Consider the following 25,366-nt stretch of genomic DNA (forward strand, 5'->3'; position numbering starts at 1 on the left):
TCTACAGACAGCTAACCTGATAGCAAACAACAACAGAAGATCCCGGACTACTAGCGTTATAATTACACCCAAGACAAAGGTAAGCAAGTCGCTTAATAAAAAAAGAGAACTGACTTATAGCTAAAAATCATAAAATTACTTTATGATGTTTGTTGTTTTGTATTTGAAGTCCGAGCTTTCCGCCTGTTACCCCGACCTTTTTGTTTGGCTTAGGTTAGCTGCTACATTGATAGGGCTAGCCAGTCAGCTAGCTTGTTCGAGTTAGCTCGGATGCTAACGTCAGAAGGTCTGGATTATTGTGGTATTTCATACTCTTTATCTGTTTCAGACTTTGTTAGGGGTTTGTAGTATTTTTGGCTAAAAGCAGACGCCAGCATTTACTCGAGGCTAGAGTAACAAGCTTACTGAAAATAAAATACAGTTCCCGTCTATGTGTATTGTTAGCAGGTTAACTACCTGCTACTGTCACCGCCTACATGAACTGCAAAGTCCGAGTTTCAGTTCCCACTATGAATTACTTTAATTAAAGCTTAGATAGAGGGACAGCTCCATAGTAAAACGGTTAACAAAGCTCCGGTCAAGCCTGAGGTTTTAGGTAAGTGATATATCTGCGGTTAATACATAAATCAGGTGTTAAATCATGTCCTGGGCCTCTGTCATACTCTACTTTAAAAATATTTTCTCTGTTTTCTCAGGACTTTTTGATGTACTGTATGGACTACTTCAGTATTCAGAATTGAACCCAGCCAGTCCTGCTGGTAATGATTATTCTCACAATGATTTTCGAGGTTTATAAGCAGTAGTGTAGTGTAACTGAATGTGGCCCTGATGAAGAGAACAGTTTTATTTTCTATAGATCTGCACAGTGCACTGCTGTGAAAAAGTATCAATCTTCTACTGGGTCCTCTTTTTATGCCTATTTGTCACACTCAGATGTTTAAGATTGTCAATTAAATCTGAATTGATTTATTAATGGAAAAAAGTAACACTTTCAGCCAGTGTTTCAGATCATTGTCCTGCTGCATAATCCAAGTGCGCTTGAGCTCGAGGTCAAGAATTGAAGTACGGACATTTTTCTTCAGAATTTTCTGTTAGAGAGCAGAATTCATTGTCCTGATAGTATTATGATGTTTTTATGAAATGCTGTGTTAGTGTCACACCAGATATAACAGGACAAACCTACCAAAAAAGTTCAATTTTGTCTTGTCAGTCCGCAGAATATTTTCCCAAACGTCTTGGGGATCATCATATTACTTTTTAGCAAGTGTGAGATGGGCCTTTGTGTTTTTTTGGTCAGCAATGGTTTTGGCCTTAGGGCATTTTTGCCCAGTCTCTTTCTTATTGTTGAATCATGAACACTGAACTTAACTGAGTTAAGTGAGGCCTGCAGGTCTTTAATTGTTGCTCTGGGTTCTTTGTAGGGATGCATATTTGTTTTTGCCGATATGCCAGCATTTAAAAACTTCTTTTTTAGCTGATATCTATACTGATATTTGAATTTAGTTCAGACCTTGAACTTCAGGCCTTAAAACTTACACACAATTTTAAGCTTGAGGATGAACAAAACTAATAATTTTCAGTCCTTAAAACACACTTTAAAGTGTAAGGAATGATGATGAATAAAGAAAAGGATTTAAGCACCTAACATCTGCACATACAAGGGATGCACAATATTGCATTTTCGCCAATATGCTGATATTTACATATTCATTTTAGCCAGTATCGATACCGATATTTAAATGTGCTTTTCAGACAAGAAATTTCAGTGCTTTTGGACACACTGTAAGGTTTGAGGAGGACCAAGGCAACAAACTTTTGTCCTTAAGTTTAAAGAATGAGGATAAATAACGAAAAAGACCTCAACTAAGAAAGGGCTTTTGGTTCAGCCTAAAACTCAATATATGCTGAACTACACAGGCAAAATATCTGATGTAGGGCTGCAGTAATCAATTATTTTTGTAGTCAAGTACTCGAGTATTATTGATTCTTCTGGGGATTAATTGAGTACTCTAATAAGAAGTAGTGCATTTTTTAAAAATCAGTCACTTTTGCTTTTTTCAACAGAAATAGTACTAGACAAATGAGAAAAGAAGATTGTTCCCTTAAATAACTACTTCTTTATTAAAAATTGGTAATACAGCTTCTCGAAAGAAAATCTATATTTTACAAAGTGTAATGAAGTTCTGATGACAATTTACATTTCTTAAAGTTACAAGGAAAGAAAGTTAAATAATGACATTAGATTATGCCATATTTGGGGTTTTAGGGATCCTCTCCCAGGAAATGTTTGGTGCCAAGACTTCTTTCATTGTAGTTTATAAACTTAAAACAAAAAGTAAGGCAATCTGTGTTTGGTACATTATTTCTTTGTTGTAACAATGCTTCTTGGCAATAAATTTTATACCGTTGGAAAGCCTGTTTATTACCCTTTTAAATGATGCCACATTTGTAAGGAACATGCATTTGTGGGATGAGCAGCAGAGCTGAGTAGGTGGGTTACGCCCATGAAAAATGTGCCAAATCCAATCCAATTTTCCATTAAAGTAAAGGGACACTTAATACTTTTAACATCCTCTACTTTATGCATGAATGTAATATTTCACCTTCTAGCAAGAACAAAGCTCCATCATTCACACAGCGGTCTGATGATGTCTGAAAGGTGAACCTTTAGATTACAGGAATATGGTCTATTTTTTGAAGGGTATTCACTTTTAATTTTTGCACATTTTTGTTTGTGAGTTCATTCACCATAAAATAAATATGACATTTTAAAACCATCCACTGACATGGAGGACACATCTAAGCAATAAAGCTTCTTCTCTGACCTGTTGAATCCTGACTGTATGATGTTGAACTTTAACCTTTTTAGTCTCTGTCTCAGTCACTGCCTGTGGTATAGCGTATTTCTGTTTTATTGGTGTCAATATAAGTCTTATCAAATCATTCGGGATGCTAAAACATTTTGAAAAATACACTGCAATCAGAAGGTCAGTGTGCTGAATTTAAAGAATTTCTAATCAAATGTATAAGGAAATATTATAAATACATGATGATAAAGATCCTGTGAGGAACTTGCTGTTTGAGCTAATTGAAGGCCCCCAGTTACAAAGTTGTATTTCTTATTCTTTTGTTGACTTTGTCTTACACATGTGTAACTAGTGTTTTAACAACTTTTTTGTGGTGTTAGTGAAGTGCATCATTTATAAGCATCTGTGCAATGAAAAATGAATAAAGAGGGTGTTTTTGCAAGGTGCTGCCATTCGGTTTGTCAGGCACATTCCCTCAAGACAGTGATTACAAGCATTAAAAACTACTTCATAGAAACAGTCAGTTGTCATGACGCTTGTCGTGTTACCCTTATAGATCAGTCTGGAAACACACAGTAGCAGCTTTGATCATGGCAAAAGTGTAGATGATACCACACCACAGATGTGGGGGAAAATCTCCAACAGAAGTGTTTCCTTTATGCGATGACTCACTGTGAGCACTCTCTCTGCTGTTGAAATAGTTCTGCTTTTCCAAAGAGTGGTGAATTACGATTGAAGTTTCACCCAACAGTGTTCTCACGATTTCACATCATGAAACTTTCATTTGGGGTTTGGACAGTATTATAACAACAGAAGGGAAACTCTGATTTCTCTTCCTCAAATAGATAAATGATGTCCTTTAAACAGAATATACGTCAGATCCCTCAGCCATGCTATCTGGTATCTTAGATCTTGAACTTTCTTTCACATCTGTGCAGAGGTGTTGGTGTGTTTCTAAATAGCTTTTTTCTGATTCTAAAACCCAACTTTTTGGACTCAAAAGACAATTGTTATTTCTGTTGTTTCTCTTGAAATGTCAAAAATATGGGTACTTTTGAATTTTAAAGTAAAATATATTGTGTTGTTTAAAGTATGTGGTAATGTAATAGAATCAGAGTATTGAAAATGTTGACACACTTAGTCCCATCTTGTTGATTAATGATTTGAATTGAACCATCATTTACCCTATGAGTGTTTTGAGTCTCACCACTTCTAATTAATTAGCGTAGACATCTTTCAAGTTGAGGTAAAGGATGTCCACTTGAATGACTGATCTGTCAGTGTTAGTGTCCAAATGGTTATTTATAGTCACAGGGTTAAAGCTGGGAAAATTCAGATGCTATGACGCTTTTTGATACCACATTTTAAGACAAAAATACATCTAATTTTATTCAGCAAGTGATTGAAAACAAGAAATGACCCTATATTGGATACCAATTACCTATGTTTTTGTTGTTATGAAATTAAAACAGGCACTGATATCATTTGTTTTTTGCAAGAAATCGTATCAAACTTTAAATTCTGATATAGCACATCTCTAGTGTATTCTACCTGATACCATAAAGCTTGTTTCAAACCTTCACTAAGTGGCCTTTTGCTGTGCTCTGCAGCCTGCAGGTGCGTCTGCCCTCAGAGGTCAACATGTCAAGTGTAACTGTTGTTGAAGGTATGAACCAGGTGACAGGAGACATTAGATATGCATTGAACTCCCTTCCCCTTTAACCTCCCATGTCTGGAGATGTGAGGAGGGCTTTAGTGAGGAAGTGCAGGCAAGAGGTGAAGCCTAGCTGCTAATGCTTTTTTGCGCCGTCAAATCCCTTTCAGTGTAATTGTGGGTCTGCACAAAGTCAGGGATGAGAGAGAGGTGAGCTGATCGCTGTGGCAAAATCAATAGTTCATACCTCTGTGAGATTGAGTTTTTAGGAAAGGAGGAGCCCCGCGACCGAGGGCCGAATATGAAATCGCTGCCACAGAGGCCCATCACGCACGGTGCAATCGATCCCCGGTCCCTGTACCAATTATACATTTAAGGTTTGTCTGTGGCTTACTGCAGTCCTCAAAGACCACAGCTTTAAAAATAGACATTGTGTTCACTGACACTTTGACAATGGTTGCAGTTTTTTTTCATCCCCCTTGGATACCGGTGTCTGAAATGCCTCCGTTCCTTCAGTCTTTAATTTAGCGCAGAGATTGATTTCTCCACCCCTTGCTGTTGGGGAGTGAAATGTCAGGGAAATATGCTCTGGTCATAACGTCACTTTATGTGTCATATCCCAACACAAACATCCTTTGTTCCCTTCTTTTAATAGTTTGGCTTTGTCTGGTCTGATTTTCAGTCAAAATTATCTTTGCAGGATTACGTTGCACAAAGATTAGAATTATAGAAAGGCTCAAAGGTTGAGATTTCTTAGTGATTTGTCAGCTGTTTGATGGATTTTTGAACAACCTTCCTTAAAAAATACAACAATGCCGTACTAAGGCTGAACGGTCAGTGTCATCACAATATGATAATGCACAGTAAACTCATTTCGAAGGATGCTTGAGAGGCAAAAATAAGTAATGCCCTTCCATTGGTATGCAAGGTTTGACCAATCAGATGTAGCCGTGGTTACAGGGGCCAATCAGATGAATCTCCAGCTAGCCAACTTACGCCCCAGTGACTGGGTATAACTTGAGAGGTGTTATCAAGATGACAGAAGGAAAATTTGGAACACCAAGACTTTCTGGTGAAAATCATTCACGATTCAGCAAAGACCATACATTACAGATTTACTGAGTAAAATTTGATGAACAGTTATCATGACCTGCAGAAGAAAGTAGAAATCAATGTGACAAACATCTATTACGCCACATAACGTCCAAAACTATTTAAAACAATGAAACAAAAATATGCACCAGGTCAAAAACCTTGATATTCTTAAAACAAACATAAATCCCTCACAGTTTAACTCGTCTGACTCCTCATAAAAAATACCATCCAAATGTTACAGGGAAGCAACAGAGGCTGTTTCTCATTATCCACAATGTAAAGTCAAATCTATTATTCCTGAGATGCTCAGTTACAGCGTATTTTGTCTGTTCTACTACAGATGTGCCACTGACACTAAGGCTTTGTTGTTCTGTTGTTGTGTAGTTGTTAAAACAGCGTTCAGTTGCGCCACAGCCACTGTCTGGTGGTAGAACTGCATTTCAAGCAGGAGATGGTGAAAGTAATTGGAAGGAAAAAATTAAGATGAGATGAAAGTCACATCGACACTTCAAATTTCATAAATGACATGTTAAATGCTCCCTATTGATCATCACATTGGAAATTGAACAAAACACGTGTTAATAAAAATTATTCACCCTACGCACAGTTTGTTATCGGGTGAATTGTAAGGATAGGGATGCATTGGTTTAACATCTGTAAAATCTAGGGATGTGCATGATTAGTCAGCTAAATGGTTAAAGATGGACCCCTTTGTAGTCGACACCAGAATTATGAGTCCATTAAAGGAAGTTAAATTTTAAAAACCATCCCACAATCCCAATCATACACCACATCTGAACTGTAATGCAGCCACTCGTAGCCACTGTGTTGTTCTTAATGAATACTGCTTTGCTGCCAAAGTGCTCTTTAATTTGATGTAAACAACCACAAAACACCAACAGCATCTCCTGGAAATTTGGCTAAAGTTGTACAGGTTACTATTGAATATGACTGTAGTATTGTGAGACAGTGTTCAACAGAGGAATGCGCAAAAAGAATGCAAAAAGAATTTAAGGCTGGCAAAGTTAGCAGTCCTAACTCTAGCCACATTCTGTGAACTAACTTTGCACCATTACTGTGTGAAGTTGATTTACAGATAGGGCTGGACGATTATGGCAAAAATAATAATCATGATTATTTTGATTGATATTGAAATCACGATTAATAAACACGATTATTCATTGATTTCAGAATTTGAGTATTTATTAAACCACAAATTAAAAGAACAATAAAAAAAATTAGTAACAAGTAAAATAATATTATATATTAAATAATAGCAATCAAAAACAATAAGTGAAAATAAATATCCAATCTACATGAACTCCTGTAAAACTTGCAAAATTTGCAACATGCAAAAAACACTAATAACACAGCCATAAACACAACCCAAAAATACTCTCTGAGGTACACATTGATCGTTTTTCTTTGATTATAATGTTTTTATGATCATGAGAAGCCAAAATTGAAATCACAATCAAAATTCAATCAATTGTCCAGCCCTATTTACAGAATGTATTTACTTGACTTTAGACTAGTCAGCTTAACACAGTTATAATTAGTATTTAATCAGATGGGAATTTATTCACCTATAACATCCATAGTATCATCTATTATCAGATCTGTTGACAAATAATCTGGCAGAATTGATGTCAGCAGCTAATTTAATGCTAACATCTAGCATCTATCTTTATCTTTCAACTGTTTTAGAAAAACGTGGAAAAGTAGTTTTAGGTGGTTGGCTGGAAGGTCTTTAATAACGTGGGATAAGAGCACCTAAACTTTAGAAAAGGTGCTGGAAAAGTTTGAGTGTAGAGTGTGTTTTCCATCTTTGTCCACCTGTCTTAGAAGCTGTACTCGATTTCTGTCTCATAGCTCTGTTTGATTTTCCTTTGTCTCCATCTAACCACTTTTTGTGGCAATTTATCTCTCTGACTGCTCCCACAGACGGTGGCCTATCTTTCATTCGCCACCTGTTTTTCCATTTGGTTTCTCTATCACTTTACTTTTCATTTTCTCCCCTGTACCACATTCCTTTATCTTTGTCTCACTCCATCTCTCCACTTGATGTTGTTTAAGAATCAAGAAGATTGGTTGGGTCTTTATTCATTGGATTTTTTTTAAGAGTCTTAAACTCTGGGTGAACCGAGCTCTGAGTGAGGACTGTTTGTGTTGGCTCTGCTGGTGTAGTTTTCAGCAAAGATAACTACAACGGCATGGTTAATATTTAGATCACCTTCAGACAAAATATTTGAGCTTTCATTAAAACTAGATACTTGAAGAGATAAACCTGCCTCTAATATTCCCCTAGTAACTCTCAGATTTTCTTATTAAGACCCGTTATTCTCTTGGGAATATTCTTTTTCTACATAACATGTTGTCTACTTTGAATGTGTCTTAGCAGTATCTCTCAGTTCCAGCAGAGTTTTTTTAACATGGTATTATTCGTGCTATGAACATCTTGTCCAGTCCAGAAAGGTGTTTTATTGAGTCGAAGCTTTGCAGACAATCGTACTATCCTGTTGCTGTGAAGGAGATATCAGAGGAGATGTTTTCTGCTGGATTTAAATTCAAACTATTTTTGAGGGGTCCAGGATTATTTTTTTATTCAGTCATGATGTGGGTCTTAAATGCTTTTGAGAGTAGGATAACAGAGATAAGATGATTATTGTGCCTAACTCTGTTTTGCAATGACCCTCTTATTTGTCCTCTGTAACAATTAGAGTGAATCCTTTACCTTTGTACTTCTGTTTAAGCCTGACTGCTGCATTCATATTTATACTGGCAGACAACAGTATGCAGTCAGGAGAACTCATGAAATGAATTAGCATTTTAGCACTTCTTGTTCTATCAGCTTGTAGTCTGTGGGATATCTAAACAAGGTTTCAGTTTGATGCTGAAATAAGCTGAAGATATTCTTAACTTTTTAGACACATGTCCAACTCCCAACTTTCTGGTGTTTGAAGAAACTCAAACTAATCAAGTGTCTTTGCTTTCTAGATGGATAGACTTTCTCATCCATACTTATTTGTTCTAATTTGAAACATGCACTACGTCATGTAGTTTAGTATCTGCAGTATTAGCAACCATCTTAAAGGGATAATTCAACATTTTGGCAAATTTGTCCATTGCCATAATTCCTATAGTCTTAGTAATAGGTTCGTCACCTTCAGTTGTCGGTGCAAGCTATTTTTGGATCGGTCGCTGCCGAGTTCGGACCTGCTGTGCCAACTCAATGTAAGCAGACGGTATTCCGGCTTTCCCTCATCAAACTCATCAAATACACAGTCCAACTACTCCAAAACGCTCTCGTGGACAAGTTGTGACCTGTACATTCACCACGTTATAAAATAATCATGGAACATTAGGAGATGGAGATGTTTTAAAGCTAAATGCAAAGCCGGAACTACACTCCAGGCATGGCTGCTGCACTGTGTCACTCCGCCTAGTGGTTTACTCAAGAAATAGTTCCAAGTATTTGCTTCATGCATCGTAATGTTACATAATTATACTTTATTATTTCACAGCTTGCACTGACAACTGAAGGTAACGAACCTATTGCTAAGACTATAGGAATTATGGCAATGGAAGAATTTGCCAAAATGTTGAAGTATCCCTTTAAGTCTATGACATCTGTTACCAATGCAAAAATACAGTGTGTGAGAATATTTTTTTACAGGCCTACTAAAAACAAACAATGCCTAAAGACAATCAGAAAGAGTGGAAAACAGGAAAAAAATTGCATTGCTTTTGTTTTCTTCTGATGATCAAGCTTGAACCACTATAGTAGTTTACACAAATTTAGATTTTGAACAGCTGTAAGTGATCTAAATTTGTTCTATTAAGGTGACAAAACATTTCTGCATCTACAATGTTTAAGATATTGGGATAGTTAACACCAGAGCACATGCTTGCATCTTTTACTTTTTAACCAAATGGGAAAATGTCCTTAGATTTCTGATAATCACATAAAATTTGGTGTTTTAGACTTGGGGCTGCTGTAAAGTTTTTACAGAAGTTCAGCTGATTCAAAGAGGCTTCTCGGGTTGTTCAGAAAAAGTTTTTTAGCAGTAAACTGAATATAAAAATGTGTTTGAGTCTGCTGTATAGTTAGCTTCACAGCCTTTAAGCTGCATCAGAGCAGGACAAAGGTGCGGGCTCCTTCAGTCAGCGTTATTTGCAGGAGCACAGAGCTCCTCTCACTGCCGTCACTGTTTGTCACTCTGCATTTGAACCCAAACTGAATTTACAATGACATTGAAGGCTGTGGGTGAACAGCTGAGATGGATGAAGGGTTAGAGGAAAGGTGAAATAGAAAAAAAAGATATTGAACTGTGGAGGGAAAAAATGGCCAAAGATTAACAGTTTGTGGGTCCTGGTCAGGAAGCCGGGTAGTGTAGGAGTGAATTAGAAGAGTGAGAAACAGCAGAAAACAGTGCAGTGTTCACGTCTGACCTTGCAGCAAGATGGACAAAGAAAGGGGAATGTTTCTGGCACTGAGTCAAGATTGGGTCGAGTGCTGGTCGGGTAATTTGTCCTTATCTTCTTCATTATGTGAAGAAATGAGAGCAGTACAATACCTGCACACCTTTATCACATAATGAAGCAGAGACTCTGACCTGTGTGCCTTTTTAATCTGCGAAGGACTTCTACTTTTGTCCTTGTTGTCCTCACCAACATTAAACCCCCGTCTCCTGTGATGATGGCCATTTTGCTGTGGTTTGCTTTTTTTCTCCCATTTGTTCTCCTTCACTGGGCGGCGATTTTTGTCCTGTCTAAGGAAAGGGAAAGAAAGTCTGTTCTTGTAGCTAATGCAGGGTAAATGATTTAATTTTTCAGCCAATCATATGCACTGTTGATGCTTTCATCATTTCTCAGTCATTGCACTTAAAGTTCACTCAGTTGAAATTCCTCCCTGTCTTTGAATTAATTATCTTATTTATGGGTTTCTGATGTGGTTTTAGTCAAAATGTGGTGTTAAAACCATTGTTTTAGAAAAAAAACAACAACCAAGATTATTAAAAAACAGTTATTTGTGATACCAGCATATCTGAAACCTTAAATGTTCCTGTGGTAGTAAGTAAGAGTAACAGTAAGTTTTAATTTTTCTAGACAAAATACAGCCGAAAGAGCTAGAAACAAGTATTTTACAAATGTTGACTTGAACAGAAGAAGTGTGGCATGTGTTGTCTGGCTGTTTTCTGTGGTGGATAAATACAGTGAAGAGCTCAGATAATTGTTTTTGACAGCAGTAAGGTGTTCAAAGTTTTCAGTAATTGATACTTTCTCAATACCATATGTTTAAAACAATCTATCCATGTTACACTCGTTTGATCTATAGGTTTGGCATGTGGTCAAAGTTTCAGGGTTTTTGTTTTAGCCGATCATTTTTGTTTATCCATTGTTGTTACACATCACAATTTTTTGGGATATGACGAGATCTCGTGGCACCAGATCTCACTGGACTAAGACGTCACAAGATTTCTCGTCGTAGTGAAAAATGTCTCGTGAGATTGGCAGGCTGGACTACTTGACTCTCACTGTCAGCTAGTCTATGAAGTAGAAAGCACTTTGCTTTTGCTCCTGACGATGGAGTGCAGCTGATACTCTCTCACCTGTCTGAATCACTGCCACCATTCTACTTGTGCACGTGTGCGCTCGTTCAAGCCGCACATTACCAGCAAACTAAGGAAAACAAATCAACAGTGAAATAAATACAGAATACCTGTGCTTAGTCACAGTGAGAAACCTGTAATGTTCAGTTAGTGCATATATGCACGTAGACACTTGCAAAGTTATGATGTGCCGTTATACACTGCAACTTAATAGAACAAACTCTGCCATAAATTGCTTTGTTTACGCAAAGAAACAGAGAGTTGCTAATAAACCCACTGTTTGATGTCTGACATACACTCACCGCTGAATGAAAGAGAGTGAGATTTACGAACTGAAGTTTTAGGTCTGAAATACATTTAAATATTGTTATCGGTATCGGCCTAAACTAATTTGTAAATATGTGTGTATTATTTGCAAATATCAAATATTTTGCATTCCTAGCAGCTTTTTACATTTCAGTCAGTTTTTCTCACATTTTTAGCATGTTTTACAAAATATAAAGACAGTTCAGACTTATTGGATTGCTTCTGTGATCTTTATTTTCATTGGCAGAGTGTGATAGAAACTGAACTAATGAGATTGTTGCACTATTGAAATTCATGAATATTTAATATGAAGTGCTGTTAAATGTATGTTTGAGTCATGAACAGACAAGACAAACTTTAAGTAAGCAGTGATATTTAGTAAATGAGGATTAATAAGTAAAAATATTCAAAATACACCTGCAGTCTTTGCATTTTATGCCTTTTACTCTAATTTAAAAAAAACTATTTTTTTGGTCATATATTCTGTCATTAAAGTAAAAAAACAAAACAAACTCTTGTCTCATCTCATTCTCATGACCCTAAAACTCATTCATCTCAGTTCGTCTCTTGAGCAAAGTGTCTCATCACACATATAATGTATTTATGTATTTAATCACTTATTTTTGAGTGTCTGAGTTTGAGAAATGCACGTGATACAGAGGTTTAAAATCATTACCAATGAAATTAGCCTAGTCATGATTATGATTTTTTTTTTTTTTTCATAATGAAGTAGCCCTAATAATGTCGTGTTTTGCCAGTTTGTCAACAGGACAAACATTAGCCAGTACTGATGTTTGTCCCTAAAACTTTATGGGATCCAGTGACGGTAGCAGAGATATAAAATGAATATAGACATTTTACTACCAGACTATAGTCTGGTACAGTTATGAACTCTCTTTCATGTAATATTTAATCTTAATGTGAGGTCAAAAACTGTCCAGATGGTCCAGTCTGTGACAATCATCCTCAAAACAATTTGCACACTGTAAACATTATAGATAAATTATTTTGTAAGCATGGTATTGGGTTTTTATTCACAGATACAGATATTTACAGGTTAATTTTAGTTGATGCCAATATTGATTCTTCTGTATAATGTAGTACAGACCTACAACTCTAGTCCTTAAAGCATGCTTTTAATTTTAAAGAAGAATAAAAAAAACAAACTTCAGTCTTTATAGCCCATTTAACTTTAAGGATGAACAAAGAAAAAGACTCCTGACGTTGGTCTGTTGTTCCAACCTACACCTCCACAAACATATTTCTGCATACAGTCAATAATTACAGCTAAAATGAGCTGTGAATATCTTGACAAATGTTCATTACCTCCCTATACTAATATCATGACAATTATATTGTGTGTCCTTAAATATATGGAACAAATCCAGTCAGTCCAGATCATGTATTTACTAGCACTAAAAGGATGTGTTTGTGATCGTGCAGAGTGCCTGGCATCAGTGTGTATTATTATATGTACAGTGTGTGATCATGTTGGTGAAGTCTGTTCAGGGTTTGTGTATTTGGAGGTGAGAAACATGCACACAGTTTCACAAACTACAGAGTAATTTGAAGCTAATTGTGGAAACTTGGACTTGGCTGCTCAGGAGCTCTGACCCCCATCGCAGTCCTGAGAGGCGGCTTGTTTATTTACAGTTCATTTTTGAGACTTAATTGCGATTGTGGCGGGTATTGATCTCAGAACAGGCTCGGGCCATCGATCTCCCGCTGTCCCCCAGCAGGTCAGGGACAATTCATCCAGCCTCAACAACACCACAGAGCTGAGCAGAGGCAGTGTGGTCACATGTATTAAATCATTTCAATCTTAACTGGATCAGTAAAAGATTCTGTGTCCTCTGTTGCATCCTAATGAGCTGAACGTGTCAGATTGTCCGCCTCTCTGCTTGAAGTTCAAAAAGATGGGATTTAATTTCCAGCCTGATCAATTATCACTCTCACTTTGTCTCTTTCTAGGGGGCAAACTGCTTCCATCTGGCCTGCACTGATGCAGATGGACGTCAGGACCAAGCACTGACGAGTGGAAGCGACAGATTCCTCTGCCTCCTCACCCGCTTGCCCCTGACACCTTCTGTCACGCTGGCAATGTCAAGAGTCCCGAGTCCCCCTCCCCCTGCGGAAATGTCCAGCGGGCCTGTGGCCGAGAGCTGGTGTTACACTCAGGTATGATGACCAGAACAAATCACTCCCAAATTCAGCTAAAATTGTGAATGAAATTAACATTCATACATATTTCTCTGTATCATCAGATCAAAGTGGTAAAGTTCTCGTACATGTGGACCATCAACAACTTCAGCTTCTGTCGTGAGGAGATGGGTGAGGTCATCAAGAGCTCCACCTTCTCTTCTGGGGCCAATGACAAGCTGAAATGGTGAGTTTAATCACCTTATTATTATTTAGCTTTGGTAGCGTGGCAGTATACAGAAACATAGGTGAGTTTGATTGATCTGACATATTCCAATACAACTAGATAAGTTTTACATATTCCATCATGTTTGGATTTATTGCACAAATTCTAACATGAACTATTATGTCTGGCAGTTATTCCTATGAATGTCAGTCTCAGTTGAGCCTTGTCCGTGTCGTTTAGTACTCCACCTAAATGCTTCTCGGCCATCAACTTTTATGCCAACTTTGGTCCCCCTCCCTTGTTTCCTGCCTGTTTATGAAACCATCGCAGCTGAAAAATTGGCCCCTGAATCAACCTGACACCAACCACAAGAAAATCATGCTGATTTTGGGTCAGATTATCCCTGCCAAACAATTTTAGCAAATGCCCGTTGGACCTAAAGATTGTCTTCACAGGTTTTTCTGCAGTGTGTTACGAGATCTTCTCCTACCTGATCTGCCAATAAAATGATTGTACCCACTCTAACTCATGATCGTAAATATTATACTTGTTCGGTATTTATGATCATAAATCCTGTTGTGTGGGTATAAACACTGAGGACATTTGAACAGGCATGAACATTATGGTTTCATAGAACGGGACATTAGCCAGTTAGGAAACAAGCTGAGTAAGGAGAACGCACAACAAAAACCACTATGGCAGTGATAATAAACATGAGGCATAAAGTTAGATGGACGTCAGAAATGGAGGACCAACTTCTTGATTTGTGGGAACAACGCAAGTGTTTTTTTATGACGGGGACTATAAAACGTATTACATTCAAAATGACAAGGAGGATGACAACAGATGTAACAGGTATTAAAAGCTAGCCACATGTAGTTCCTTGACTCTAAAGTTGCATTTGACCACACAATATGTGGAGTTTTTTGAGCATAGACTGGTTATCAGTGAACGAACCTGCCTTGCCCCTGATTTTTTTTTCTTTTTTCTTTTTTTTTTGATGTAATGGATCATTTAAATTTTTATCGTATGCTGACAAACTAGTTGTGATTAGTTGTGTCATCTGCAGCCATTTATCTCACACTAGAGCAGAGTTTACGCGACACCTTTTTTCTCTGGCCAAAGTGGCTGGCAGCCCCCCAGAATTCCTGCCGTTTAAAACAACTACCAGACATATAATCTAGATAGCCATGTGAGACTGATAACCTGCATTTAACAGCAGTAAAACATACAAAAACCAAGACACTGGGATACAGCTTTCTGTCTGCACTAAAACTAGAGCAATCTGAGTCCAAGACAGTAGAACCTAAGCCCCACATTGAACCTGGGTTGTCGTTACCCTGTTATTACAGCCTACGTGACTCATATTACTAATGAGAAGACCCTGGTAATGACTGAGAAAGTCTTTGTGTAAGTTGTTTGAACAAACGTAATGAAAGTTGTGATCTGTTCCTTACACACATGAAGTCAGTATGACAATATACGTCTACGTTGAACACATCAACAGCACCTAGCTTTACATTAGCACCATTACCTCTAAGTTGGCATATTAGCACAATAGCTGCTACTATAACTTAGCAGCTAATAACAGCCATATACCATCCTACACTAACAAATTGTCCCAACAAATAACTAACCAGTGCCCTGTTAACTAGACACCATGCTAAAACTCCACATTGCAAATGAAATTGATTCTTACTGTCAGTTGTCTCATATTGGTCCTAATAAACTGATGATCTCAACTGTAACCTCCACTAAAATGTTAAAATCCAACCATCATGGTTTCTTTGAAATAGTGGTGTAGAAGAGAAAAGTGTCCAATGTGGATAGGTGCTACTTTATTTGTGGATGGCTCTTGCCACAGCTGCTTCTGCTGATTAGCCAGAAAGCCCTGAGCTGATACTCCTAGGCTCAGGTAATTGAGCTGGTGCTCTTGCCATAGGCCATAATGAACCATGGCTTTCTGCATGGCATGATTCTGTGTTTAATACTGTTCAACTTCACTAGTCATTGGTAGATTTACCTACTCATTGAAGTCAACTACAACTTTCTGCTCTGCCCAGGCTTGTCCTTATCCTAGCTGCTGCATTGGTGTTTATGCTGCTCAGTTATGTTTCAGCTTCATTACCTAAATTAGCCGCATAAATTAGCCATGTGCTGCCGTGCATAAACAAAACCGCTGCACTGAATCTGAAGTAGGTACAAAGAAATTTAATTTTAGTTTATAACTTAGTTTAGATTAAATAATTCTTGCCACATACGTTTTAACATATATTAGCTAACACAATAGTATATAATATGTAATTATTAAATTTTTTACTTATTTGGTAATTGGCATGTTTTTCAGCCAAAGATTTGGGCCATGAATATTTTTATCTGCTGGACATTTGCCAGTGAAACTGACTAAAAGTAATGTAAACTGTGCTCTGGAGTGTACACTTTATGCCTGTAGGCATTACTCAGTGATTGGCAGTAATCCAGAGTTATCCAGTGTGTCTGCATCATTTGTAATTTTGCCTTTCAGGAGGTGCACATCAGCTACATGTGTAGACCTCTGCGTTAGGCTCAGGGCTATGTAGACTTACAGCATCCACCATGGCATATATTCAATGCACAAATATGAACCAAGCTTTAAACAGCAGTAAAAAATGCAAACTAAAGCGAAATTTAATTTAAAGGAGATCTATATATATATAGAGAGAGAAAAGTTCCCTTCATGTTATTTATTTTGAGTACATTAATAATATAATGCAATAAAATGGGAAAAAAAATCTTGCATATTAACAGTGTTTCAAATCAAACTCCCAGAGTATGATAATGACGTTCATAGTGTCCTCCAGCATAACGCCATTTCATTTGCTGCATCGTGTTGTTTTTTTTCTATTTGTTTTGTTTATCTGTATCTTACAATATTTGGAAACTGTTTCTGTGCTAACTTAAGCTTATCTTGTATCTACACCACTTTTGAAGCAAGACCCAGTCTCAGCCTTTAAATCTTCTTGTTCTGTCTCTTTTCTCCAGCTTTTAACGGAACAACAGGTGCCAAATAACTTTATTATTGCAATTAAAAAAAAAAAAATCAATTTAAATTGTCTATATTTGTATCAGTTTTCATTTGCATTGAGATGTCTGGAGGTATGGTTGCATTCCAGATTAATATTATTCTTAATCACAACTATGGATTAAAAAGAATTGTCACTTCAGCAACATTTTGGAGAAACCGTTAGACTGATAACTACTGTATTTTCTTATTATTACAGGCATATGTATATCATTATGAACAAAGATACAGGTATCTCTACCTGCTCTGGTATTGAAGCTGCTACATAAAGTCAATTTAAAGTGCACCAAAATCAATAAACAGTTAGACAGGTGTGTTTGCTTTACTAACAAAGAGTAAATATATTATAACCTCCACCTCCAGGTGTTTGCGTGTCAATCCTAAAGGCCTGGATGAGGAGAGCAAAGACTACCTGTCTCTCTACCTGCTGCTGGTCAGTTGTCCGAAGGCCGAGGTCCGCGCCAAGTTCAAGTTCTCCATCCTGAACGCCAAGGGAGAGGAGACCAAAGCCATGGGTGCGTCATGTGAGAATCAGAGTCATATTCTCTGTGATTTAAAATTGAAGGGTTTTTAAAGCTTTTGTGGATGTATGTGTCCCACAGAGAGCCAGAGGGCATATCGTTTTGTCCAAGGGAAAGACTGGGGTTTTAAAAAGTTCATCCGGAGAGACTTCCTCCTAGATGAGGCCAACGGTCTTCTACCTGACGACAAGCTTACGCTGTTCTGTGAGGTTAGCCACCCACTCTTCTTGGTTTTGTCTATGCAGTTAGGGTACTATTGAGTATGTATTTCATTAAATATCTCCTCTTTTCCTCAGGTGAGTGTGGTTCAGGACTCGGTCAACATATCTGGTCAAAACACCATGAACATGGTGAAGGTTCCTGACTGTCGGCTAGCAGACGAGCTGGGGGGTCTTTGGGAGAACTCGCGCTTCACAGACTGTTCCCTGTGTGTGGCTGGTCAGGAGTTTCAGGCCCACAAAGCCATCCTAGCAGGTACAGCTAAGATTATTTTTGTTTTGTTCTGTCATGTTTTTCTTCTATTTTAAATGCTAGGTATAATTGTGAATGTAAGGAGTTTTTCCCCTGATGTGATTTATGATTGCTCACCTTTATGGTTCTGCTGTTGTTCTGATCATCTATCTGTATCTCTGCTTTCAGCTCGCTCCCCTGTATTCAGTGCCATGTTCGAACATGAGATGGAGGAGAGCAAAAAGGTGAGCCCAAGCTCCCCAAAGCTTTTTTTTTTTTTTTTTTAAATCTGAGAAATAAATTCATTTTGTTCCTGGGTGGTTTTCCCCGCTGTGTGGAGGCTTTAAAGTGAGTGAAGGATTGTGGGCTGTCAGATGGCTGCAGCACAGAGCTGTTTGGTGAAACTGAATGATAGCGCACCTGAAATGAAATTGTCGTGCCTTACTTGAGGGTCAGGACTCATCCTTCACTGACAAAGCTGTGGAAGCACAGAATTGCTTTTTCTCATTTGTGCACATGTGACTGTAAGAAATGAAATTGCAAGAGAAGCTGCCCAGATGTTTTTTCTCCAATACCAAGGACATTTTAGATTTAATGTCAGAAGCTTTTGGAAAATTACCTTGTTTTACCCAGAATTTTAACTGTGTAGTGTTAAAATCTTCCATTCCAGGGAGATTTTAATATCTGTTTTTAACTGATAATAGGTTACAAGACAATGTGGTTTTAACATTCAGTAAGTTTAAGACTCTGATTATCATAAACATCAACAACTAACTTCATCTTCAGTTGATGGGAAATACCTGTAAAGACAAACAAAATAGCATAGTAAGGTCACATGAAAATATTAACAAATGGCCATTGTGTCTCTTCTGTTTCTGTCAGAACCGTGTTGAGATAAACGACGTGGAGCCGGAGGTTTTCAAAGAGATGATGTGCTTCATCTACACAGACAAAGCCCCAAATCTGGACAAGATGGCCGACGACCTGCTGGCAGCAGCGGACAAGGTAAATACACGACTAGATATCAGTCAGGTGTAATGACAGGTCAGTTAAAAGTTGAAAGCAGGGTAACATCAGATCCTTGAAAAGTCTCAAAAAAGGTCTTAAATTGGACTTTTGAAATATATCAATGGGTATTGGTGTAACAGTAAATATTACCATGCAGTATATTGGTAGAAGAAAGGCATTAAATGTGCCAGATGTCATTGAATTCTAGGGTTTATGTCCAAAAACTTTCATTTCATAAACAGTGTATTAATCTGATAATTCAGCCCTAGTTTGGTGTGCTAAGAAATTTGCCTTTTACTTTTGACCGTTTACCACGCAAAATGTGAAAAAAGTTCTGAGGTTAGGCATCCATTTGTTTATTTTAGCCATATTTTGTTGAAGGTGTAAAATAACATTTTTGTGTCATTTTCAACACTAGTATCCTCTTTGCAAAAGTCCACTGATCTGTCACAGTGAGAATGTTCTAATATTCTTCTAACAATATGTCGTCTCTTTCAGTACGCTCTGGAGAGACTGAAGGTCATGTGTGAGGACGCACTGTGCACCAGCCTGTCGGTGGAAAATGCAGCAGAGATCCTGATCCTGGCCGACCTCCACAGCGCCGACCAGCTCAAAACGCAGGCTGTCGACTTCATCAACTAGTGAGTTCACACTCCGAAAAGAAAGGCGCTTCTCGTCACCTTTAATGAGCTCTGAGGCTTCTTCTAACAGACTCACACTTCCTCAGAACGTTTTGTCTGTGTTGTTGTGTCTGAGGGTAGCAGGGCTCAGTCACTCTCTCACGTCTTCTCTCGGTGTTGAAATTAATCATTTAGATTTGTGTGTCCCCTCGTCGGGTGGTCTGACTGAAACACATCGAGGCTTTCAGAGGGATCGGGGTGACCTGACTTTTCACTGTGTGTGCGTCAGCTCCTGCTGACTGGGGTGATTGTGTGATGATTACTCTGAACAACTGTCTGCATGGGTGTTCAACTAGCTTACATGTTCAGTTTTTTTTATTTGCCATATATATGCACAACATGGAATTATTGTCTTTAAAAATCTAACAGAAACTTGACTCTTCATTTGCTAATAACTTCTTTCTGGACTGCACCAGAATAAATCAGAGTTTCAGCAAGACCAGTCACCATTAAGTCAAGTGAAGGCGGGTCAGTTTTTCAAATTTTATTTTCAAATTGTAACAAGTTTTGGCCTTGAAGCAATCTAGAAACAAGATCATGGGGATACAGTGGACATGCCTCGTTGAAGTTCACTGCATTTGTTTTGTCCTGCTTAGAAATCTAACACTATTACGTGAGAAAGCATGAACTGGGAAGCCGCTATTCTATTGCTGTATCTTATTCATGATTTTTGCAGCTTACTTGTGATCCGCTATGGTTATTCTGTACCATCAGCTGTTTTTTACGTTGCCCAAACTCCCCTCATAACGTGCAAGTCCACTCCCCGCTCCAACCCTCATTACTGTGTGGACATAGAAGTGTAGAGACGCGTCTCTACGCATCAGCAACGCTCACCTCCACAGATTACTTTTCTGGAGTAAGAATTCTTTTCATCAAAAGCTGCACTCCATAGGGAGATTTACAAAACACTAAACCACCATTTTTTAAGGTAAAAGAGTGTCACTCACTCCACAACAGAAGTACAATTATGGCTATATCAAGAGGAGGATAATTATCTCGCACTTCTTAAAGATATAACTTAAGGAATTCATGTGATAACATAAATAGAATAATATAAAAATGCATTCAGTGATTCACCAGAGGTCAGTAATGCTTCCACACGTCAGATTTAAAAGTTGCTGGAGCCTCCACGATCTAAAACTGTCACTCAGTTCTCCATCACCACTCGTAGCATCCCCCATTTTCATGCTGTTTGAGGGCCCATGGTAGCTGTAGATCCCACTTCCCTTCACTCTGCTCGACAAAACACTAAACTTTTTTATTGAAGACTTATTGTTTGAAACCGTCACATGTCCACAACGGTAAAGAGACGCCTCTTTCACTGCGGCAAAATTAACAATACCATCATAGTAGCCAATACAGAGATCTACTGAAATCCCACTGACAACATAATATAAAAGCATCCTTTTCTGTTCTCACTCTCCTAAAAGCCATAGCTCCTGCTTTGTTGTGCTCTCAGGGGAAATGTAAAAAAAAAAAAAAAAACAGAATGAGCCTGAAAGAACTTTTGTAATAATTTGTCATGGGGAATTATAAGATTTAACTGAATTGGCACCAACCAGTAAAAATCAACTTATTTTTTACTGAAACTAGAATATTTTGTACCGCAATTCTTTCTAATCCCATGTATGTGTTTTTCCTGAAATCAGACAGTTCTAGAGTAAAAGAAACAAAGTTATGCTGAACGTGTCAACATTTAATCTCAGTGTTGTTTTTTTGTTAAACACTGAAAAGATGTTACTTCTCAAGGCCTTGAAATGTGTTTGAATTGATCAGCAACTTTTGTAGGTCAAAACCTGTGACTCACACTCCTGATACATTTAACACTTGAGACTTCTCTGAGGATTTTTTATGTTGTTATGAATCTGACTGAAAGAATAATACTAAGGATGCTTTATGACATTGACAGCCAAAGAGATCCTCTGGGAAAAAACTGATTATTTCCATTTAGTATTTTTTCTGTCTGTACGGTTGGTGTCATATGTGGCTAAGGAAAAAAATGCTATCAAAGCAGCCTTTGGTTACAGTTTTCACGATAAAGAATCACAACGCAGTATACATTTGGCTGAGCAAGATCAATTTTTATCTTCAGATAACAAAACATACCCATGTGAAGGAGAGATAAGAGGCTCTGCATCAGGGGTCATCAACTACTTTTTTACGAGGGACAGCTTATGTTTGCAGGCACTGACAGGAGCAGACTGTTAAATAAACTAAATTAAATAGATATGTTTTTCTAATTAACATACTATTGTTTGAATACTTTTAAGGCTGTTAAGATTAATCCAGTTAACCACGATTAATCAGTGTCCACAATTAGTGCACTAATATTACACTTTGGTTAAGGCATGTCAGCGTCTCCCTGCAGCCACAGTGATGGCAATAAGTCCATCACTGCTCCTTAGGGTCTCTTTTCACTTTAAAAATTGACAGACAGCTCAATGAACAAGCCAAAGTCATGTGAACCTTTTTAATGTGCACTTACTGCATTTTCAACACATGACAAGTTTCTTTTCTAACAGCCGGCCCACTAACTCGACTTCCTGTCAGCTAGCTAGCTAGCATTCTGGTTGACAGAAACGTAGCTTCTGCTTGTCGAGCTATCTGTCAATCAAATGAGAGGCGCCAACCAGTGCACAGTGAGGTTTTTACTCAATATAAGCGAAATGATTGTGGAACAAAATAATCACCCCCGTACAGTGAACACATTAGCTAATGAGACACGTTTGGTTTTTTGAAGCAGGCTGTAGAACAGTTTATTTCTAGCGTAAAAAAAAAAGCTTTTTAATGTGTTGTGTACAAGCCTTCCAGTGTTTCTGCAGCCAGCCACAAGTAGACACTTGCGGTATTGCAATTTTTTGTACTTCCGCATTGGCTTCATTTTTCAGGACCTGAGGTTGCTGCTTGGTTTAATGTGAATATGCTGCATCCTGATTGGTGAAGAACACCTGAGGGAAACAGGTCCTGATTCTAAAGCCTAGTATACACTGTGCATTGTTGGGCTGTCCCAGAAGATGATGACCAATCGTGGCGATATCTTTGGTCATGACTCTAAAACGATGGTCCTATGTGTCACTGTAAGACTTACAATGGCTGATAGGTGGATTTTTTGTAAAACTGATCAAAGAGTTAGCCAAGCTTGAAAACAACTGTTTCAATCTCAACTGTGTTGGGGTTACTTTAATATAATTAAGGATAAGAAAAGAAAAGAAAGACATGATACCTTAAATACGGCGGTGTATATTTTTCTTCAGCAGACTAGATTAATCTTATGGAAGCCGAATAGGAGCCCGTGCGGGATCTAATGTGGCCCCCGGGCCTCCAGGTGATGATCAGTGTTCTACATTGTCCACAGGGCACAAAAAGCTCATCAGAGTAGCTTTAACACTGAAGTTCAATGTATTTTCTGTTCTTTTCTGGTACTTTTGTTTGTTCAAAGTGTGCTTCACATGAAAGATTATTCATTGTTTGAGGTAAGTCTTGTCTTGTGCATAAAGATTTCAGTGTTGCAATGATTTTATATTCTGGTTAGTACCGTATTTGATAACTATCAGATCAACTGATTCATGCAATACCAGTGATGTACTGCCATACGTATGTTTTTCCTTGTTTTTACCTAAATTAAAATGTGTTTTTCTCTTCCATCCTTCCAGTCACGCTGCAGAGGTGATGGAGACAGCCGGCTGGAAGTCGATGGTGGCGTCTCACCCTCACCTGGTGGCCGAAGCTTACCGCTCGCTGGCCTCAGCCCAGTGCCCCTTCCTCGGACCCCCACGCAAGCGCCTCAAACAATCCTAACAGCCTCACAGCAAGGCGCCTACACCTCTGCGTACACACAACACATGCAAACACACAGAAAACACACAGAAACCCCCTCCCCCTTCAAACACACAGGGACAACCTTACCCCCTTTGCTGTTACCTACCACACTACCTACAGCCTCCCCCAAATCTCCCCCCTTCTGCCCCATCCAACCTGCTGTATTAGTCTCTTCTGAAGACGGAGGGAAAAAGGAGGAGGAGGAGGAGATGAAGGAGAGAAGGGGCAGGTGGGCTCGTGAAGTGGATGTTTATCGTTTACAGAAATAAACCCTCCCTTTTTCTCCTCGGCTCTGGCTTAGTGAGGTCTGACATCGTGCTCTTTTCCCGCGTGACGTTAAATCCTTCGACATCCTGCTAGTTCCCTCTTTGGGATCCGTTCGGGAGGAAGAACTGGATGCAACAACCCAACGAGAGCCAACATGGAGGCTTAAAGGACAAGTACAGATAAAATAAAGCCTTTAACTGGCTATTTTATCACAAGGCCCTCAAACTAATGGACTCATAGGACTGAAAAAGACGATGACACGGGCCTGTTAGTGACAAACTAGAAGCCCCCCCGAGAGAGACAACCAAGGGCTAGTTTAAAAAAAAAAAAAAGCAGATGTGGGACAAAATCTTCAAAATAATTCTCCCAAAGAAAGTTGGGAAACATTGCACTAAAGTCTCCCCTCTTCAAGCCGTACCAGCAGTAAGTAGAAATACTGTAGGCAAGCACACAAGGACTGAAGACGCAGCTGGACCACCAAGAACAAGAACCCTTTAACATGATTGATCCGAAAATGACATGTACTCACATAGCTCTGCTTCATCTGCATCCGTTTTTTATTTTTCAGACACTTGAGGGGGAAGAACCGTGTAGAGAGGATTCAGAAAATAGCTACGCACAACTGGATGTCATTCTTGGGGAATTAGTAATTTGTGTGTGGATCTGTCTTTGTAGCCCCCTTGAGAGAAAACTAAAATCCAAAGCATCGGACAAACCAACCAGGAGACAATAAACAGAGGGAAACAAGAGTCCAAATAGCATTCAGATCCAATCAGGCATGATAATGTTCTTTTATGATGGATTTCTTATTTGTTTTTTTCCTCAGAAGTGTCATTTCTATTTTTTTCATAGAAATTTGTACAGACACAAATGTTTTTGAAGCTGTGTAAGTAAACAAAAGCATTTTCAACTGTAACATTGAAAAAAAGTGAACAGATGTTTTCTTTGCAGACATGAAGACTGAGGGGAAATGAAATTGAAATGAACACGTTTTAATGTTCAGAATAGACAGAATGTGAATAAAAGGCTCACCGAGGCAAAACCACACGACAAACATTTGAAGTTATCATTTGGTGGAAAATGGTAATCCATAGAAGGAACCGTCGTCGTTTCTTTCCTGTAGATATCGCTGGTTATGAGAAGTGACACTTAGTTGTTGCCATTTTTTGTTCCCAAAAGAATAAACCACAACTATTTTGTATTGAATGCAATGCAAAGTTTGTCTGGGTATTTTTGTGTGAAGTTTGTGTTTTATTTCAAGCTGCCACATAAAGCAGGAGTGTCTGAACATCTTACACTGAGGGCAACATACTGAAAACTACAAGAATGACTGAGCCACTTTGAAAGACCTTACCTTTAGTTTATTAAAGTAAGAAAAAGCAATCCTATGTGGGTTAAGATATTCTTAGTAATTGAATATGCTGAAAGAATAAACCACCTACATCACTATTTTCTTTTAATGGCTGATGAGGCAAACAGTCATTGAGAACGATGTTTAGGGTGGTCAATTCAAGGGGCCCTGGTGGGGATGAGAACAACGCGATTCCTGCTGCTATTTGCTGCTATAATCCTTTATTTTTATTCATTGGGGCATTAGAAATCTAAATATTTCATTTTGGTTAATAAGTTCACTGTTTGCATTGTCATCTCAACTTAGTCTTGGAAAAAAGCACATCAAATTCTCAAAATGTCGAAATGTTTGTTTGCACAGCAGCAATGCC

The 25,366-nt window shown here is 38.2% G+C and overlaps 1 protein-coding gene across 1 annotated transcript; it reads left to right on the forward strand.

Annotated features, from left to right (window-relative positions):
* LOC121528504 (speckle type BTB/POZ protein) lies at positions 1 to 24,868 on the forward strand. The gene is made up of 10 exons (XM_041815992.1): positions 1 to 79; positions 13,446 to 13,652; positions 13,739 to 13,860; positions 17,264 to 17,415; positions 17,503 to 17,630; positions 17,718 to 17,895; positions 18,061 to 18,116; positions 18,754 to 18,876; positions 19,378 to 19,520; positions 23,213 to 24,868. Exons 2-10 carry the CDS (start codon positions 13,575 to 13,577, stop codon positions 23,355 to 23,357), a joined length of 1,125 nt encoding a protein of 374 aa, XP_041671926.1. The 5' UTR covers positions 1 to 79; positions 13,446 to 13,574; the 3' UTR covers positions 23,358 to 24,868.
* The last annotated feature ends 498 nt before the right edge of the window (positions 24,869 to 25,366 follow it).

Source organism: Cheilinus undulatus, linkage group 20 (assembly GCF_018320785.1).
Source record: "Cheilinus undulatus linkage group 20, ASM1832078v1, whole genome shotgun sequence".
Taxonomy (NCBI): domain Eukaryota; kingdom Metazoa; phylum Chordata; class Actinopteri; order Labriformes; family Labridae; genus Cheilinus; species Cheilinus undulatus.

Bases quoted from the DNA above. Each gene is read 5' to 3' on its own strand.
- LOC121528504 (XM_041815992.1), top strand. From the start codon at position 13,575: ATGTCAAGAGTCCCGAGTCCCCCTCCCCCTGCGGAAATGTCCAGCGGG. The intron at 17,416-17,502 runs GTGCGTCATGTG...TGTGTCCCACAG, and splicing joins AGAGGAGACCAAAGCCATGG to AGAGCCAGAGGGCATATCGT. The intron at 19,521-23,212 runs GTGAGTTCACAC...CCATCCTTCCAG, and splicing joins GCTGTCGACTTCATCAACTA to TCACGCTGCAGAGGTGATGG.